Source organism: Elephantulus edwardii, unplaced genomic scaffold, assembly GCF_000299155.1.
Source record: "Elephantulus edwardii isolate Elephantulus edwardi_28Jun2011 unplaced genomic scaffold, EleEdw1.0 scaffold00079, whole genome shotgun sequence".
NCBI classification, from domain to species: domain Eukaryota; kingdom Metazoa; phylum Chordata; class Mammalia; order Macroscelidea; family Macroscelididae; genus Elephantulus; species Elephantulus edwardii.
Window position 1 is genome coordinate 11229913 of NW_006399829.1, and position 18157 is coordinate 11248069.

An 18157-nucleotide genomic window follows, 5' to 3' on the forward strand; every position below is an offset into this window, starting at 1 on the left:
AGCCACAGGGATCTTGCACTGAAGAAAGGAGCACAAACTTGGAACACTGCCCAGAGCCTGGCCAGTTTACCTCAGCAAAGGTACGGTAGCAATGTGAGGTCTGAATGTGGCAAATGTTGAGAAGGCATTCATCATGGACAGAGGTAGGAGCACCCGTCAGGTTACTTCCCAGACCTCAGCAGCAGCCCTGCCATGATGAATACATGATGGATATGAACTGTGTCTGTCTTCCCACAGGGCACAAAGGCAGAGTGTTGCATCTGGTTTTGGATATGGACTACATCTGGCTGCTTTACAAACATATGGATGGGACAGATTCTGTGTTGAAGTACTGCCAGTTACAACCCCTCCTTTTCTTCTGCATGGGCTTGTTCTGAGTAGCAATGAAAATGAAGACCCTTTCTTGATATGAACGTCTATTTTCCTGACCTTTTTCAGGTTTTTCTTGCTTCTCTGGCTTCATTGGTTAGCAACACAGACTTCCACTCCTCCCCAAGAATGACTTGTGTGCAGCTATTGCTGAATGATCAGTCTACCAGCAGCAGAGACCAAGATTGAATCCCCTATATGGAACCTCCTCTTGGGTGATCAACCAGCAATTGGTCGTGGGTCGATTACCTTGACTCCTTCCAACACGGAAAGGACATCATCTTATTGTTACTGGTATAGACACTTATTCTAGATACTGGTTTACCTTTTCTGCATTCAATACTTCCATCAAGACTCCATCTATGAACTTGCAGAATGCTTTATCAACTATCATGGTATCCCAAACAGCATCGCTTTGGAACAAAGTACTCACTTCACAGCAAAAGTACTAACTTCACAACAAATGAAGTATGACAGTGGACCCATATTTATAGAATTCACTGATAATACCATTTCTCCCATCATACTGAAGCAGATGGTTTGATAGAATGATGGAATAGTCTTCTAAAGGCACAAATAGAGTGGCTGTTAAATGGCAACACTTTGGGGTTAAGCGGTATTCTCTAGGTGACTGCATATGCTAATATACGGAGCTATTTCTCCAATAGCTAGGATTTACCTGTCCAGAAACCAAGTGAAAACAGGAGTGATGCTATTAGTACTCCTAGTGAGACACTTGTAACATTTTTGGTTTTTTACCCGTAATCCTATATTACCTGAGGTTCTGGAAGTCTTAGTTCCAAAGGAAGAAATACTCTCAACTGTGTACGCCAGGGATGTGTCCTATCTCCACACCTTTTGAAGCTTTATGCAGAACACATTATCTGGGAGGCTGGGCTGTATGAGGACAAGTGAGACATCAGGATTGGTGGAAGATCTATCAACATTCTGTGTTATGCAGATGACACAACCCTGCTTGCTGAAACTGAGGAGGACCTGAAGCACCTGCTGCAGAGGGTCAAGGACTGCAGCCTCCAATATAGATTGAGGCTCAATATCAGGAAGACAAAGATTCTCACCACTGGGTCAGTTGGCATAATCAGGATGGATGGTGAAGAGATTGAGATTGTTCACAGCTTTAGTTTGCTTGGCTCCACAGTCAACACTCTTGGCACTAGCAGGCAGAAAATTTAAAAAACCCTAAAAAAACAACAAACCTGTATTGTGATGGGAAAGTCTGCTGTTCGGGACCTCTTCAAAGTACTGAAGAGCAATGGTATCACTCTGGAGACTAAGGTGTGCCTGATACAGGCCATGGTCTTTGCAGTCACTTTCCAATCACTTTGCAATCACATCAGAGAGCTGGACAATGACTAGGGAGGATAGAAGGAGAATTGATGTCTTTGAGCTGTGGTGCTGGAGAAGAGTATTGAATGTACTATGGACTGCTAAGAGAACGAACAGGTTCAACCTTGAGAGGGTTAAACCGGGCTTCTCTTTGGAGGCAAGGGTTCTGAGGCTTTGTCTGACGTACTTTGGACATGTTGTAAGGAGGGACCGATCCTTGGAGAAGGACGTCATCCTTGGGAGGGTGGAGGGACAGCGCAGGAGGGGAAGACCCTCTATGAGGTGGATTGATTCAGTGACTGGGGTAATTGGGATGGGTGTGTCAGAGACAGTGAGATTGGCACAGGACAGAGCAGAGTTTAAGGCTGTTGTACATAGAGTTGCTATGTGACTTGATGGCGCATAACAACAAAGGAGTTTTATTATTAAAATTTTAATTTAATAATTAAAAATAGATTTTATTTATGATCAAAGTTAGGAATGAGAAAAAATTAAATGCGGTTATCTAAATTGCTCCCTTTGTTGTCTTCATTATCCATGTGAGGTATTTCTTTGAGAGACGAGTATAGATTCCAGGTGCTCGAGGGTCTCCACATTTCCCTGGTTGTCCAAAAGAAGTGATGCCTCTTAAAACTCCACCGCATATCAAAGGGCCTCCAGAATCTCCCTGGAGGAAAACAAAAAGACAGTGGGGATCAGTGCTGCACATGACCATTAATGAAACAGACTCAATTCTACATCATTAATACCGAGTTGAGACTTACTGACTTAAGATAAGTGTTTACAAAACCAAATTTTTTTGAAAGATGTCATTATTTTTAATTGGCTTAATTTATTTCTGAAGCAGTATAAGTAGAAATGGAACTTGCATTATGGTTTCTATTACCAGTTAATATAGAGACAGATCACTTTAATTCTTTACTTTTGAAAAAGAATCCCTTCTATTGACTTGTCATTTTTTCAAAATGCTTAACAACTCATGCTTATAACTATTTAATAAAATAGTAAAATTCAGATGAAAAGAGTGAAAGAAAATATGAGAGAGTGAGGTAACGGGGGAAAACCTATGTAAATGTTGAAAGAAAGAGTGTAAATTGTGTAAACATTAAAGGAAAGATTTAAAATTGTGTAAAAGTTTTCTGATTCCTGTGTGAGATAATTATCTTCCATTTTCTCTCTCACACAAAGAAATCCAAGCAACTTTTTTTGCTTTTCCACTCATGTTTGTGATAGATGTTTCTTTGTAGGTCTCCTTTGACCATTTGATGTTAGAAGAAAACTCCAGGAATCAGGATGATACTTGGACTTTGAGTGACTCCATAGTCAAAGGCATCTTTAGGAGACTGCTTTTCAGTCTTGACTGTGCCAACATTTGTGGGATGATTAGCTCTCTCCTGGGACCCACAGAGTCAGCTATGAGTTGCTTCCAACTTGGTGGCATTGAATTTTGGCTTTATCAGTGTTAGATTTACCAGGAGAGTAAGCATATTTAAACACAGTGGAAATCTGGTGTTTAGGGACCACTGACTGTGACATATTCTGGAGTGTTATACTGTTACCTGAAGGAGACAGTTTGACTCTACCAGGGGCTCTTGTGGATTCTCCTCCTGTGTGGCTCACAGACTCTGAAAACCCTCTGTAGGTCCAGCTATGAGTCAGTTCCAACTTAGCAGCAATGAGTGAGTGAGTGGTGTTAGAAAGAGGCCTGGTAGCCTAGTGGGTAGAGAACTGTGCTGCTAACTTATTAGGAAGCACTTCACTGCCAGTTCAAACCCACCAGCAGCTTTTAGGGAAAAAGAGAATTTATCAGAGTTAGATCCACCAGCAGGGGGAGGAGCATGCATATGTTTTTGTTCTGTGGTGTCAGAACGGACCTATACATGACTCTTCAGTGGGTTTCCAGGGAGAGCAGATTGTCCATCCTTCCACTATGGAGCTGCCTTAACTGCACGCTTTTGGGGTTGAAGCACAATTTCTTACCACAGAGCCACTACAGCTCCCTAATATATGTAGAGCATATAGGGCTCTGCAAACACATTAGTCCGAGGGACCAAGTCCAAAGTTACTGGTGGGAAACTACCAGTGATTCCTTTAATTAAGAAGTTAGCCTTATGAGAGCATAATGTAAAGTATCATGTAAAAAAAAAAATCTGTGATTCTCCCCGGACATGTATATTTTTCTGCCTGTTATCGTGTCTGTGATTCTCGGTGCTTGATGTTTGGTTGACTCATCAATGATAAATTCCAAGGAGTTTTGGGTGCTGAGAGAATTATTATTTAATGTGATTGTAGTGGGCTGGCTGCTGAGGGGGAGACTTGTATCTAAGAACATGATACTTTGGGGCTCCTGGGTGCCCACAATGACAGAGGAAAGGGAGGGATGGTAGAAGGAGGGCAAAAAAGAAGGGACCACAAGAGTGCTAAATTCAAACACTCTATTTTCTTGATATTTGCTAAGCTGGGGCCCAAAGAACCTCAATCTTTGATAACTTCCAAGCCATTAACACTGAATACGCTTTCCCTTTAGATTATTTACTACAGGGTCCTTAGGGGAGGTTTAAAAGGAATTGTTGGTATTTGTAACTTAAAACACTGCAAAGTGTTTTTTCTGCTGTTTAGGAAGCTCCATGACCCCCTGTCCTTGGAGGACTGGTATGGGGGCTCGTGCTGTTGGTGGACTGGGTTACATCAGAAATTGTGTGGCTTTAGCAATCTGTGGAGTCCAGCTCCATAGTCTGGCACTTTTCCTTCTGGAAATGAAAACTTTTTAAAACTTGTTGTGATTAATCAAAAGAGTGAGAAGTGGGGAGCATCTGGGCTGTGAATGTGTGCTGAGTGGTACCTATTTTCAAGTTTAGTTCTACCCGTGTTAGCATGAAAATGCATAGGAGAAACGATGCTTCTCAGTGGATTTTCATGTAAAAGCTAGAAGATACAATGTGATTTAATTCACATATTAACAATAAATTTCTTATTTTAGTTGAGCAATCTACTTTTGTTCAGATGAGGACATTAATTTATTTGATGAGGATTTAATATTTTTTTCAAAAAGCAGTAGGATGCTGTTACTGTAGAAATAATTAGTTAGACATGTACGAGGATTTAACGGGAGGGTAGAGGCAGAAGGGTGAGGGGGAAGTTAAACATAGGGCAGCATAATTTGATGGGTAGATTAAGGAAATAGGAAAGATCTAGTGTGAAAACCAGTGTATATGAACTTTGTAGGTAAATCAGAATAAAAGAAAATTTTTATATATAAAAAAGCACTTTGTTGTTGTTAAGTGTCATCGAGTTGTAGATGACTTATAGCGACTCTATGAACAAAAGGTGTACACTTGTATAACTTTCATTGTTTCTCCAGTTCATAGAGTTTCTGGAGACAAGCTATTTCGGAAGTGGATGCCACTCTTGCTTCCAAGCGTGTTTTAATCGGGGAGCTCCACCAAACACTGTCCACCATGGGTAACCATTATCACATTTGACATATCGGTGTCACAGTGTTTACCATCACAACAGCCACGAGTTACTTCTGTACAGCAAACTGAAAAACCAGTGCTATACCACTGAGAAGAATGTTTGACCAAAACCAGTTAAAACCAGGCCTGAGGCTGGAGATTAAAATCACCTACATTTGGCTTAGTAGTATAACTTGGCTTAGTGCATAACTTTCTATCAACTAGGCCAACAGAGCTCTCTCTCTATGACTCACAGCAGTTCTATGAGCAACAGATCTAACCCTTGCCCCAATCTATGCCATCCTCATAATCCAAGACACCCAAGCCTCAATCAAAACAGAAAAGACATCTTTGTAGAATCCAGCTGCTCCACTCATCTTCCTGTACTGGAAAGTGGAGGGAAAAAACACGCCTCCTGCTCCTACCCGCAAAAAAGAGCCCTAGAATCCTATATAAACTCAAACCACCACTAGACGGAACATTCCATTCATTATTCTTTGTATGTGTGTGTGACTGGATCTGGCAGGTGGGACATTATATCTTAGTTCACTTACATCACATGAATCTCTCCCTCCTTTGGGGTTTCCAGCACAGATCATATTGAGTCCGATCACAGGATTATAAGCATAGTGCTTTTCATCATTGCAGGTTTTTCTGTCTATGACAGTGATGTTGACTTCTCGCAGGGTCTCTGAGTGATTAGGTGATTTGTTATTAGTCTTCCCCCACCCTGCAACTTTACACACTGTTCCTGGTTTTACATCCTCTGCATTTTTAGGTAGTTCAAGGATAATGACATTTTTATTAAGAGTGGCTTTTTTGGTCAACTGTAGAGAGACACACATAAAGAAGAAAAGAAGAACATTAAAATACCCACGTTTCTGCTTATATCTAGTCCCACCCTTGGGGATCCACTTAGTTCAGCCTGCAGCTATTGGGGTACTGAGGAGAGGTTCTCATTTATCTGGTGAGACTGTAGGAACTACTACAGTTTTTTAGAAGTTCAGCATACTTACCTTTAGGAGTTTCAGATCACCCTCATGTGTGTCTGGATCATAGCATGGGTAGGGAATTTCCTTCTTAATTGACATTATTTGTTGTTCTGGCTCTGTTTCGGTTGTGTGAGCTCCAAGAATAACCTTGCCTTCTTTGCCCCTGAAATAGACAGCACCACTTAACCAAAAATGGTGAGCAATTTTACTAATCAACCCCACAGTTTAATTCGTAAATACTCTTGCTATGAAGATACTTTTCTATCTTTCATTCAAACCAAATGAAAGCAACCAAACTCCAAAATTCCCAACAAACATTAAAGAATAATAAAGTAAGATATTTATAAATCTCATCATTATTAGCAATGGTTTATTAACAACCAAGTGTGTTTTAAAGAATAAAAAAGTCAAATGCTTACTAATTTCACCATCATTTTCGTTAGCTTATTCATAACAAGGCAAAGAAAGTTCACGGAAACATAACAAATAGCATTCTGTTGCAGTTAAGTCTGATCTTGGAATCTCTGTTGGGTCTTTAGGGTTGTTTCTTTTTAGCCATCATGCTAGGGAATGCTTTTGCCAATTACTGAAAAACCAAGTTATCTGTGGTCCAGATATGGTAGAAAATGACAGCTGGGAAAGATGAGTAAGGGATTGAAGAGGACTATATAAGGGACCCTAAACTTAACTTCAATTAGTAAAATTTTTAGGAGGCTTTGTCTTTTGAGGACTGTGTTTGATTGTGCTGAGGGGCAAAACCTGGGCTCCATGTTGAGTTAATGTAGGAAGTCCCTGAACGGCAGGCACAATTGGTGCGCAATTGCTAACTTAAAAGTTGGGAGTTAAAAAAAAAAAGTTGGGAGTTCAAATCCACACAGTGGCACCATGAAAGAAAATCTGAGTAGTCTACTTACATGAGAATTATAGTCAAGAAAACCTATGGTGCCATTCAACTTTTAATAAATGAAGTCCTGAGTTGGAATTGACTTGATGGGAATGAGTTTTAGGTTTAGTTTAGTTTAGGTAGGTCAAAGTCAGTAAAATTAAAGCATTTTGAAAAGCTATATATGTCTCATATATTAAAAAAGTGCCTCTTTTGTTAATGCATCTTTTTGTTACTATGGCTGTAAATATTTTATAAAACCAAAGCACTTACATGTTACAATGAGCTGCAGTCAGTACCCAGTTTTTTGCAATCAAAGCCCCAGCGCAGATTCCTTTTCCTCTAAGTAGGACCATGTATGGTCTTGAGTGTGGAACCACTTCATAGCCTCCAATTATTGTTGCACAAAAATCTATTAAATAGAAAAAAAACACTCACTCAGAGAGTTCTTCATAATATCATGACTAAGAAGAGTCAAACTTTGTCCGGGAGAAGAAGAAGCATCGGAGAGAGCATTTTTCCCCTTCTTTTTTAAATTTTTATAATTTTAAATTTTATTTTACACTGATTTATTTACAAAGTTTGATTCTTTGTTTTCACACACGATCTTCCCATTTCCATCTCCCACACCCCCCCCCCCCGCCCCCATCAAATTACGCAACGCTACAAATTGCTTTATGTTGTCTTTGGATGCTTGAATGAACATCCTATTCTTGTTGGACTTTCTGAGAGTCTTGATTTTCCACCCACAGAAGCCAAGTTGTTGGCCATAGTTCTCAGATCTGGAAAATGACAGAGAACTGTGTCTTGGCCATTTGCCATAAGAGATGGAAAGTCTGAGAATTCTCAACCTTTGTTTCATGAGTATTAATCTGGTGAGCTGGGTGTTTTTAGAAACTTTCAAAAATTTTTTTCATCCCAACTTTTTGCAAAAACCATGTTATGAAATGATAATAGCACTTTTAGCAGTGAATTTAGCCATAAAGATTTTTATTTTTGTTGTTTTTGTCATTGTAGGATTTTTGATCTTTGAATTTGCACTGTCCTCACTCATGAATTGAGAAAATAACATTTGTTGCATCTGAGGCTATCCTTCAGTTCTCCAAAAGGAAACTCATAGTTGACTCTAAGGCCTTTCCAAGATGTAGGAATAAAATGGTATAGTGAAATAGTAAAAGAGTAAAATTTCTTCGTAAACCAAAAGTGTAGAACTTTAGGTACTTGTAGGACTCAAACACAAGGTGAAACACACATACAATAGCTGTGAGAACCGTATGCCTTTGTGATATTCTCTTAGATCTTTACTTTCCTCAACTGGATCTTCCTGATTTCTCCGAAAACATCTCTTCTAACTGTTGTCCATTCTTCACAATGTGGTGCATAATTTATGCAATCCACATTGTTGAATACCTTTGCATAGTCAAGAAAACACAGTATTTTGAGGATAGTGCACCATTAGTCAGGGTGTATTCTGCTGTCCATAGGGTTATTGTGGGTTGGAGCTGACTGATGAGATCAGACAACAATAACAGTTTTTGGCCGAGGCTCATAGTTCCTTGAATTGGCACGGTGTTTGCTATTCCATAGGGAAAGAGACTTCATTACCAAATTATGAGTATGGTTGAAGACTTGATCTTTAGAAGCCTTATCAGAAGATATTATCTTTCACTTAATATGGGCACATAATCAAGAATGGTAAGTCCTTATACAGTGATTGGAAAAGTAGGGAATCAGGGAAAGAGAGGAAGATCTGTGATGAGATAGATTAATCCAGTGACTACAACAATGAACTCTGGCAGAGCAGAGATTGTGAGAACAACACATGACTGGACAGGGTTTCATTCTTTTGGGTCGATATGAGTTAGAGTTGACTTGACAACACCTAAAACAACAACAATAACACACACACACACACACACACTCTGGTTGCCAAGAAGCTGCACTACAATCCCAAAGTCATGTGGTTTGAATCCACTAGTCACTCCTCCTGTGCCATTAACTGCCTCTAAACCCGCCTGAGGGTCAAATATGGGTCGGTTCTGACTCTATGGTACACAACAACAACAACAACAACAACAACAACAGCAACTGCACACACGCGAGCGCACACATACTCATTTGATGAGAGTGAGAGTTATGGAGAGGAGAGAGCCACACAAAGTCTCATTTCCAGAAGGAAGTTTTGAAGGAAAATTCATGTTGAGAAGGCAAAACTCCAGACAAAATTCTAGAGATGAAACATCAAAGAAAACTGGAGAATATTACATGTATATTTTTTTAGGATTTTTGTTAGGGTGAATCATTTACAGATAGATCCAAAAGATACACCTTTGAAGCTTTTATGCTGAAACTATAAAGTCAGTATTCAATTGAGTGTATGTCTTGCAGATTTCATGCTTGCAGGCAGAAGTAATGTCTACCTTTCCTGCACACAAATATTCCTAGAAGAGTCAGGGGCAGGATTTAGAGCAGGAAAGCTTTCAAAGCAATTGAGGAATTATGGTACATTCATACAATGAGATACTATGCGGCCCTCAGGAGCAACAATTTTATGAAATACTATATAACATAGGAGAAGCTAGAGAGTATTATGCTGAATGAACTAACTCAGTATCATAAGGACAAATACTACATACGCTCATTACTGGAGAAGTACGAAGGGAGAAGGGGAGGAGGTCTGGGTGCTGGGTGGAGGGAATCATGGGCTCACAGGATTTGGTGAGCAAAGGGAGGGAGTGAAATAATTAGGATATATCCAGTGGGGACCTGAAAAGTTGGGGTGATAGTGGGCATAGATCAAGGGTGATTAATTTTAGAAAACACAGTGTAAATAGAAGGATAAAAAGTAAAACATGTATGGGTACCCAAAGGTGATGGGGAGGGGTGAGGATAGGTAGGAATGAAACCACAGGGTTTAATATTTTGGTTACTAGAGGGAGGTAGGGGAAGGAAATGGGAAGGATCTTGTGGGGATCCGAAAAGACAAGGTAATGATGGGCAATGTCTAATACTGATTAATTTTATAAAACATAATGCATGGGAATGATTGCATGAAACACAAGGTGAATGAAAAATAATATGAAACACAATGTATAAAACTTAGTAAGCAAACCAATATAAAATTAAACAAAGAAAAAGCAGAGCCTTACCTCCACAGTATATGGGAATGATCATAGGAAACACAATTTGAATGAAGGATTGTTTGAAACAAATGTACATAAATGAAATGCAGTGTATAATAATTTTGTATGCAAACCAAGATAACTTTAAAGAAAACCCAAAATAAAAGTCTAGGTTTTAGGAAGAATAAAGAAATCTGGTGGCATAGTCTGTAGAGATTTGCTCTGCTGAGTCAAAGGCCAAGCCTCTCTGTCAGGTCTAATCTACCAGCAGGTCAGTGGGAGTAAGAGGGGTATCTTTGCCCTGAGAATTACAGCCTCTAAAAATCTGCCAGAGGGTCAACTATGAGTTGGTTCCAACTTTATGGCAATGAGATTTTATTCAGTTGAATAGGATGATACTATGACACAATCATAATATGCTGTGAAGTCAGAAATCCTGATAATTGGCTTTTCTATACATTGCATTAACCCCTCTTGGGGGCATGGTGTCCAGTTACCTTAACTGTGAACACATAGTTATCTTGCAAATTGTAAACAGCTATGGGACCAATATAAGAGAATGCTTTTCACACTCTGAACAAATGGTGGTGAAGAGAAGGTGAAGAGACTGTGACACTGCTGTAAAGTGACTGTGGCAAGGAAAAACCAGAGGAAACCTGGAGATGGAGCCACAGTTAAAAGTATTGCTTGCTGGGTGTTTGAAGGAAAAGCTGACTTACTTGCTGGATGATTGAAGAAGTCAGATTTATTTGTGTGGCTGAACTGAACCTAGACTTTCACATGGTGACTGAGAGAGAAGCTGTCTGAACCACTTAAGAAATTGTGTTTTCTGGTTAAACTGGCTTGGAACTGCTAGACGAAACTTGGACATTGTGTGATATTCTTTGCCTCCTCCACTCCCCAACCTATTTCCCAAATAAACCTCACAACTCTGAGCAAAGTCTGTGAGTTAAGTTGCAACGAATATAGGAACCAATGATTCAGAGAAATAGGTGCGGAAGCAAGTGAGGTGGCATGTCTGATCATCTAGCTATTTGTTTGGTACTGTGGAGCTTATGGATGGCTATAGTTACCTTTTATGAGAAGTGGGTGAGAGTTCGACTCGGTCTTTCCCATGTTGCCACTGCGCTATATATATATATATTTTTTTTTCATCCCTTTGTCACAAATATTTGCCTTGTTATCTTAAAGTTTCTTTCTTCTTTTTCTCATTTGCTGAGCTTTCTCAGTAATTTCCGACAAGACAGCATGTGATGCCAGTCTCTGCTACCCTTATCTCCCAAAGCTGACAGAATTTGGAGGAAAACCATGGCTGGCTCCACATGGCTCACCCCAATCTCAGAATGATCTTCATTTTCTAAAAGGTTCTACAAATGAAAGCTAGAGCTATCCAGGGGCTCCTACCCTTTCAGAGTTAATACCCTAATTTTTAAGTGTTTCAAGCCAATGCATGTGGAGTTTATGAAGACTAGGGATATTAGTACGTATTTAATTTAGTACACTAAAGATGTAGCTTAATAAAGAAATATTGTGGAGCTACCAAAGAGTTGTTATGAGGATATTTTCAGTGTTATGAGATAGTCCCATGTAGTATCTATTTTAGAGAGAGCATTATACAATTTGGACTTTCCTGTTTTTATTTTCTTTTTTCTTAGGTCATGTTTTCCTTAGCTGTTTAAAAAAATATGTGTATGCATGAAACCTAATCATATATTCCTTTTAAACAGTTCTTTCCTTTATCTGTTTCAACACAATGATATACGTACAACAACCACAGCCCAGAATAAGAGGTATATCATTGCAAAGAGGACTGAGGGTGAGGGGGCAAGGGAGGTAATTGTGCAACAATGAATGAATAAGTAAAAACAAGTAAACTGGGTGAGTGGGAAGGGAAGAGGAAGGAGATAAACATGTGAAAATGAATAAATGAAAATCTAACTTCTCTGTAAACTTTTGTTAAAATCACAATTAAGATGAGAGATGTGCAGGCAAAATACCCAGGAGTGGGAAGGTGAGTGGAACTAAACTCATGAACTTATACAGTTTGATAGAGGATATTTCTCTCTATATATTTGTAATATATTGATATATATTTATGAAAACATATCAGTATTCTCTAAAAAGATAACAAAAAGATAACCAAACACTTGGAAGTGATCAGGACTGTATCATTAGAGAAAGGGAAGACACAAAGAAGTACACGTGGGATACAGACAATAAAATAAGCCCTATTATCTACACAACCTTGAATATTCAGTAATAACAAACATAAACCTGTAAGTGAATATGTAGGCAGAGGGTACCAATAGGCATGGGCAGGTGAAAAGTGAGAGACTACACATGAGCATTTCTATGTTTGTTAGATGATAGTTCTGCATGCATATTTGTATATGCTGTGAATATATTCATATACAATATGTTAGAGGCAGCTGGGGAATAAGTTACACAAACATCTCAGTTATAATCAGATATCCTCAGGATATGAACTGCTGGTCCTTAGGCCTCAGGGCCATGCTGTTGTCAAGTGCCACCACCCCGACTATGACTCAAAACCACTCTGTGAAACAGATTGGGGACTATATTCTAGTAGACCTAATATTGCCAAACAGTCACTGAAAGTTTGCTCTATTTTGCTGAGTCGCTTTAACTGAAGTGACAAGAATCGGTCTTACCTTCAGGAATCAGCAGGAGAAGTGTGACAACTGCGAGAAAGGATGGCAGACAAGTACAGGAGGTCCTCATCATGGCAGGTGTCCCACATCAATCAAACAGAAAAATCTCTCTTGTTCTTCACAGCCTCTAACCTATATATTGAGTGTACAAAGGATGTGGCTTTTCTCTCCTTCCTTCTTTGCAATGTCAAAGTTTCGCTAGCTTTAGGAAAGAATATATGACTAAGTGAGAATAGTGAATTACCAGCAAGCAAGCTTGTGCTAGGTAGGAGGAAGAGAAGGAGTCTTTTAAGCCAGCAGATTAATGAGGAAGAAAACTTTGTTGCCTTCAGAACACGGCATAGGCAGTGCCCAGGTTATGAGTAAGATTTGTTTTAAGTGTGTCTGTGAATTGATATGTAGGCTTATCAAACCAGGTGCAAATCATTCTTACTTACTTTAGTGCAAGGGAAGACTTCAAGGCTTTTCAATAATTGCAAATTATTTCTTTCCTTCTTTCCAGAATCAATGGAGAGAGAAAATTGGGAGTCAGCCACAGTTCCTTTGCTCTGATACTGACGAATGTCTCCCTTGAAGCAGTATCAATCCCAGCTACTGAGGAGAAGAATAAATTTGCTTTCTCTCTCCCTTTTTATCCCCCCAATTATACTGGTTTATTTACAAACTTCAAATACATTGTTTTTCACATCAGAACATTTGTATTTCCCTCAACCCCCTCATCAAATTGTATGACCCCCTGCTTCCACCCTCTCCCCACACCTTGATTCTTGAACTCATTCTACAATAATTGTTTTATATGTGTTTGTCCTTGTGGAACTGAGTTAGTTCACTCAACATAAAGCTCTTCAGTTCCTATCAAGTTAGGTAATAATTTTATCCTGATTTACATACAATGTTCATATACATTGTTTTTCAAACTGGACCTTTCCCCTTTCATTTACCAATCCCTCCCTCTACCCATCAAATTGTGCGACCCTATGTTTGTTTGTTTTTAAATTTTTTTTTAATTTAGGTTGTTTATTTTTCATTTCAATGAACATCTACAGAGATTTTGGGATTCCATTCATTCATTGTTGCACCCTTCTCCCCACACAAACCCCTCTAAAAATTTTATTTCCGTTCATTCATTGTTGCTTCTCCCTGCCCAACCCTCCCCCACAGTTCACTCTTCTCTTTGAAAACTAAAAGAAATATTCTTTCATTTTTATTTCATTGTTATACAATCCACCCCTCCCCCCAACCCAGGTCCACTCTACTATGCAGCCTTCGTTCTGGACTCCTGTCATGACAATAATACCCAATCACATGCTTTCTCCAAAAAAGTCTTTACACAAAGTTTTTTAAAGCTGAGGATGCGTTTATTATAATGTTACTGATGTGTGTCATTGAGTCAACTATGATGCTAGTAACCCTGTGACCAGCCGACCGAAACTATGCCCTGGGGTGCACCATCCGTAAGTTCTTCAAGTTGAAGCCCATTGTTGCAGTCATTGTGTCAATACTGAGAGTGCTCCTCTCCTCCATTGACCAGGGTTTTTTCCCCGGGACTGTCCCTCCTGACAACATGCCCAAAGTATGCGAGATGAAGTTTCACCATCCTTACCTCTAACGAACACTCTTCTAACATCCTTTTTGGTGTTTCCTTACTTTCACATATTTTTAATGATCTTTTCCTTTTTCATTGATTATTTCCTTCCTCCTAGAACCCATCTCTTTGTTGTGTTACTGTTAATTAGTGTTGAATGCATCCGATCTAGATTTTTAAAAAATGTCTTTTTTTTTCTCAACACTTTATTTGAAGTCAAGCATTTCAAAAAAGTAGTACCATCAAAGGAAAAAAATGGCAGTTCTGCAATTCAGGGGACTCCTGTGTCCTACGATTACCTATCTTCTAGAACTTCATCCCTTCTCTTCATTTGCACTATTCTAAGTCAGTCCCTCTCTTACTGTCTGCTCTTCACAATAACCATCAGAGTTTCCTCATTTCTAATGCCTGAATAATAAGGCTAACTTTGCTGAGTTATTGCAAGTCTTTTTTTTTGTTGTTGTTGTTTTAAAGAAGAACTTTAAATTCAGGTGAGATAAACTGAGGATTGTATTTTGGCTCTCACAGGTTTCTTCCCATTTTCTTCAGCTTCAATTTGGTTTTGTCTAGAAATAATTGATGGCCTGTTCTACGTAAAGCTCTGGCCTTTAAAAAAAGTATATTTTGACAGCTGGTATTGACCTTATCAACAGTAGCTTTCGACAGAGGTCGGCAGTTTGATTTTTGTGTATTCCATCAGGCAAGATCCATGAGTACGGTCACCATTTGATTTTTAGAAAAAAAGATGTATATACTATGAATAAATCTTTGATTATATAACATTTTATGGTATAATCTCTACCTCATTTCTGTTACCAAGGTCATATTTCCAATTACATCACTTCTTAATCTCCAATTTTTTCATTCCAGTCACTCATTATTATTAATGCAACTTGATTGCATATTTGGTCAATTTCAGACTGCAAAAATCAATAGGAATATGCAATTTTTAAAAAATTTATTATTAATTTCAATGAAAATTTACAGAGACTTTGGATTTCCATTCATTCATTTTTGCACTTTTCTCCCATCCCAACCTTCCCCCCTAGTACACTACCTGCTTGGAAAAGTAAAAGAAAAATTCTTTCACTGTTTTACAATCCCTCCCCCCAGGTCCACTCCACTATGCAGCCTTTGCTTTGGACTCCTGTCATGACAAAAATACCTCTCCCTTAAGAAAAAAAATATCCCTTTTAAACAGTTTTCTCCCTCATCTGTTTCAATGCAGTATACATGATTGAGCCCATCTTTCTCAGTCTCCCCCCAACCCCGATGTCAGTCCCATTTTACAACAGTGGTACCATGCAGTTTTTGTTCTGTTGTGACTGAGATACTTCACTCAGCATAATGTCCTCCAGGGTCACCCATTTTGAATAATATTGCATGAGTTCCTTGTTTTTCAATGGAGCATAATACTCCATTTCTTCTCTATCCATTCATTTGTTGATGGGCACTTAGGTGGTTTCCAACTCCTTGCTATTGTGAACAAAGCCGTGATAAACATGGACGTGCATATATCTGCTTGGGTGGCAGTTATGGTCTCTTTGGGGTATATTCCGAGTAGTGGAATTGCTGGGACAAACCGCCTTCCACAGTGGCTGCACCATTTTACACTCCCACCAACAATGAATAAGGGTTCTAGTTTCTCCACAACCTCACCAGCATTTGTTGCTTGCGGAATACACAATTTTTAATGTTTCTGTGTGGGTTGTGTGTATATGGTTGTTTCAGAAACAAGTTTTCTTTGTATGCATATGTACATTATCCTGTCACTTACAGCATTGTGCTTAAAGGATAGATATTGAAATGTTCTTTTTGGTGATAAAGATAATAAACACTATTCATTTTTTCTTTTTTAAATAAAATTTTTATTTTAAACTGGTTTATTTACAAAGTTTGTATACATTGTTTTTCACACCGGATCTTTCCCATTTCCTTTTCCCCACCTTTCACTGCATAAATCAAATTGTGTGACCCTGTGATTAACAGCCCCCACACAACTCTACTCCTCTGCTCTCACCCTTCCCGCCTTGAATCCACATGCACATTCTAAAATAATGGTCTTATATAGTTTTTGTACTTGTGGGACTGAGTTAGTTCACTCAGCATAATGCTCTCCAGTCCCTCCCAAGTTAGGTAGCAATTTACAAAATCATTGCTCCTGTGTGTTGCATTGTATTCCATCATGTGACTGTACTATAATTTCTCAATCCATTAGATTTTGGGTGGATATTTCGGTTGTTTCCATGTTCTTGTGATGGTGAATAATGTTGCTATCAACATTGATGTACAAGTCTCTGAACAAACACTATTACACTATTATTCAATCTGTCTTTCCCAACTTAGAAGATCCGATGATTGCCTGATTCAGACTATCTGACACCAGACTCACTAGTCATCAGCTCACTGATGCCTAATACAGCAATCTTCATGTGCTCCACTTCTTTTTTTAAATCTTCAACTTTCTTAGGTTCATACTTCATATATTTAATGTTATAGTTATTAATGGATATGTGTAGTTGCTTCTCTTCATTTAGAGTCTTGCCATATCAGCAAATAAAGGTCCTTCTCTGGGTAAAAACTAAGTTATTAAGGTAGACTCTACTTTGAGGAAGCAGGTCTTGTCTTGCTCTTCTCTCTTGTAGCCCTTCTCATTTTGTAAGCTTTGCAAACTTAGTGGCTCATGTTCTGACACTATATTATATGATGTTCTCATGTTATGGTTGTCCTTTTTCGGTAGTGTACTCTTTCATAAAGAGAGAGAGAGAGAGAGAACAGCTGGCCCAGTGAAGAGAAAATGATGTGACCAAGACCAAGGTGGTTGACTTTTAATCTGCGGCCCTCAGGTCTGTCTTCCATTGTTTTTGTTCAGACATTCCTCTAGGTCGTATAGCCTTGGTGTACAAGTTGCCGTCCTGTGGTCACTTGTGGTTGCTGTGAGGCTGAACACTGTGACACTGATATGTCAAATGCGTTAATGGTTGGCTACCCAATGTGGACAGAGAGTGGGATGGAGCTCCCCAATTAAAACAAGCTTGGAAGGAGGAGTGGCATCCACTTCCATAATAGCTTGCGTCTGGAAACCCTATGAACCTGGAGAGAGGATGAAAGGCACCCAAGCGTCGAGGACTCTCCTTCATAAGGTCGCTATGAGTCGCCTGCAACTTGAAGGCACTTAACAACAACAACTCTTTCATAGGTTTTGTGATCTCCTGTTATTTAAGATGTGGTTGACCAGTCCTATGTCCTAGTCTAGAAGCTCTGCTGAAACCTTCCCACCATGGGTGACCTTCCTGGCGTTTAACATACTGGTGGCATAGCTTCCAACAATGTAGTAACACACAGCCTTTACAAGAAGGCAAACATACAACAAATGAATCATCTAGCTGTCTTGAAATAAAGAGATCTGATTAATTTTCTTAACCTGAGGATTCAAAAATTAATTTGAGCATCAATCAATCTTATAATTTTTTAATAGCTATTAATTTCACAGGGATCTCAGCTGTACCTCTCTGGAAGTAAGAATCCAGAAAATCTCCACAGTAGAAAGATGAGAAATCTTGTCCTATGTTATTCAAAATCTTAGAAACCCAGCAGAAGGTCTGCTATGAGTTGTTTCTTATTTGATACTGAAGAGATTAACTTTACATTGAAATGTCAATTATTGTACCATAGAATGGTATTTGGAAAATGCAAAGGTGGAGTGTTATTGGTTATAGATTTTAATAAGGA

General features: G+C 39.0%; 1 protein-coding gene across 1 annotated transcript; it reads right to left on the reverse strand.

Moving 5' to 3' along the window:
- Window positions 1-2221: 2221 nt before the first annotated feature.
- Window positions 2222-12910, reverse strand: LOC102865526 (granzyme A-like). Its single transcript, XM_006889563.1, has 5 exons — window positions 12841-12910; window positions 7320-7458; window positions 6188-6326; window positions 5726-5998; window positions 2222-2383 (listed from the first exon to the last, which is right to left on the reverse strand). Exons 1-5 carry the CDS (start codon window positions 12908-12910, stop codon window positions 2222-2224), a joined length of 783 nt encoding a protein of 260 aa, XP_006889625.1.
- Between the last annotated feature and the right edge of the window lie 5247 nt (window positions 12911-18157).

Excerpts from the sequence above, each read along its gene's own strand:
- LOC102865526 (XM_006889563.1), bottom strand. The coding sequence starts at position 12,910 with ATGAGGACCTCCTGTACTTGTCTGCCATCCTTTCTCGCAGTTGTCACA. Across the intron at positions 6,327-7,319 it reads ACTGCAGCTCATTGTAACAT|GGGCAAAGAAGGCAAGGTTA; the intron begins GTAAGTGCTTTG and ends TGTCTATTTCAG. Across the intron at positions 5,999-6,187 it reads GTGATCTGAAACTCCTAAAG|TTGACCAAAAAAGCCACTCT; the intron begins GTAAGTATGCTG and ends GTCTCTCTACAG.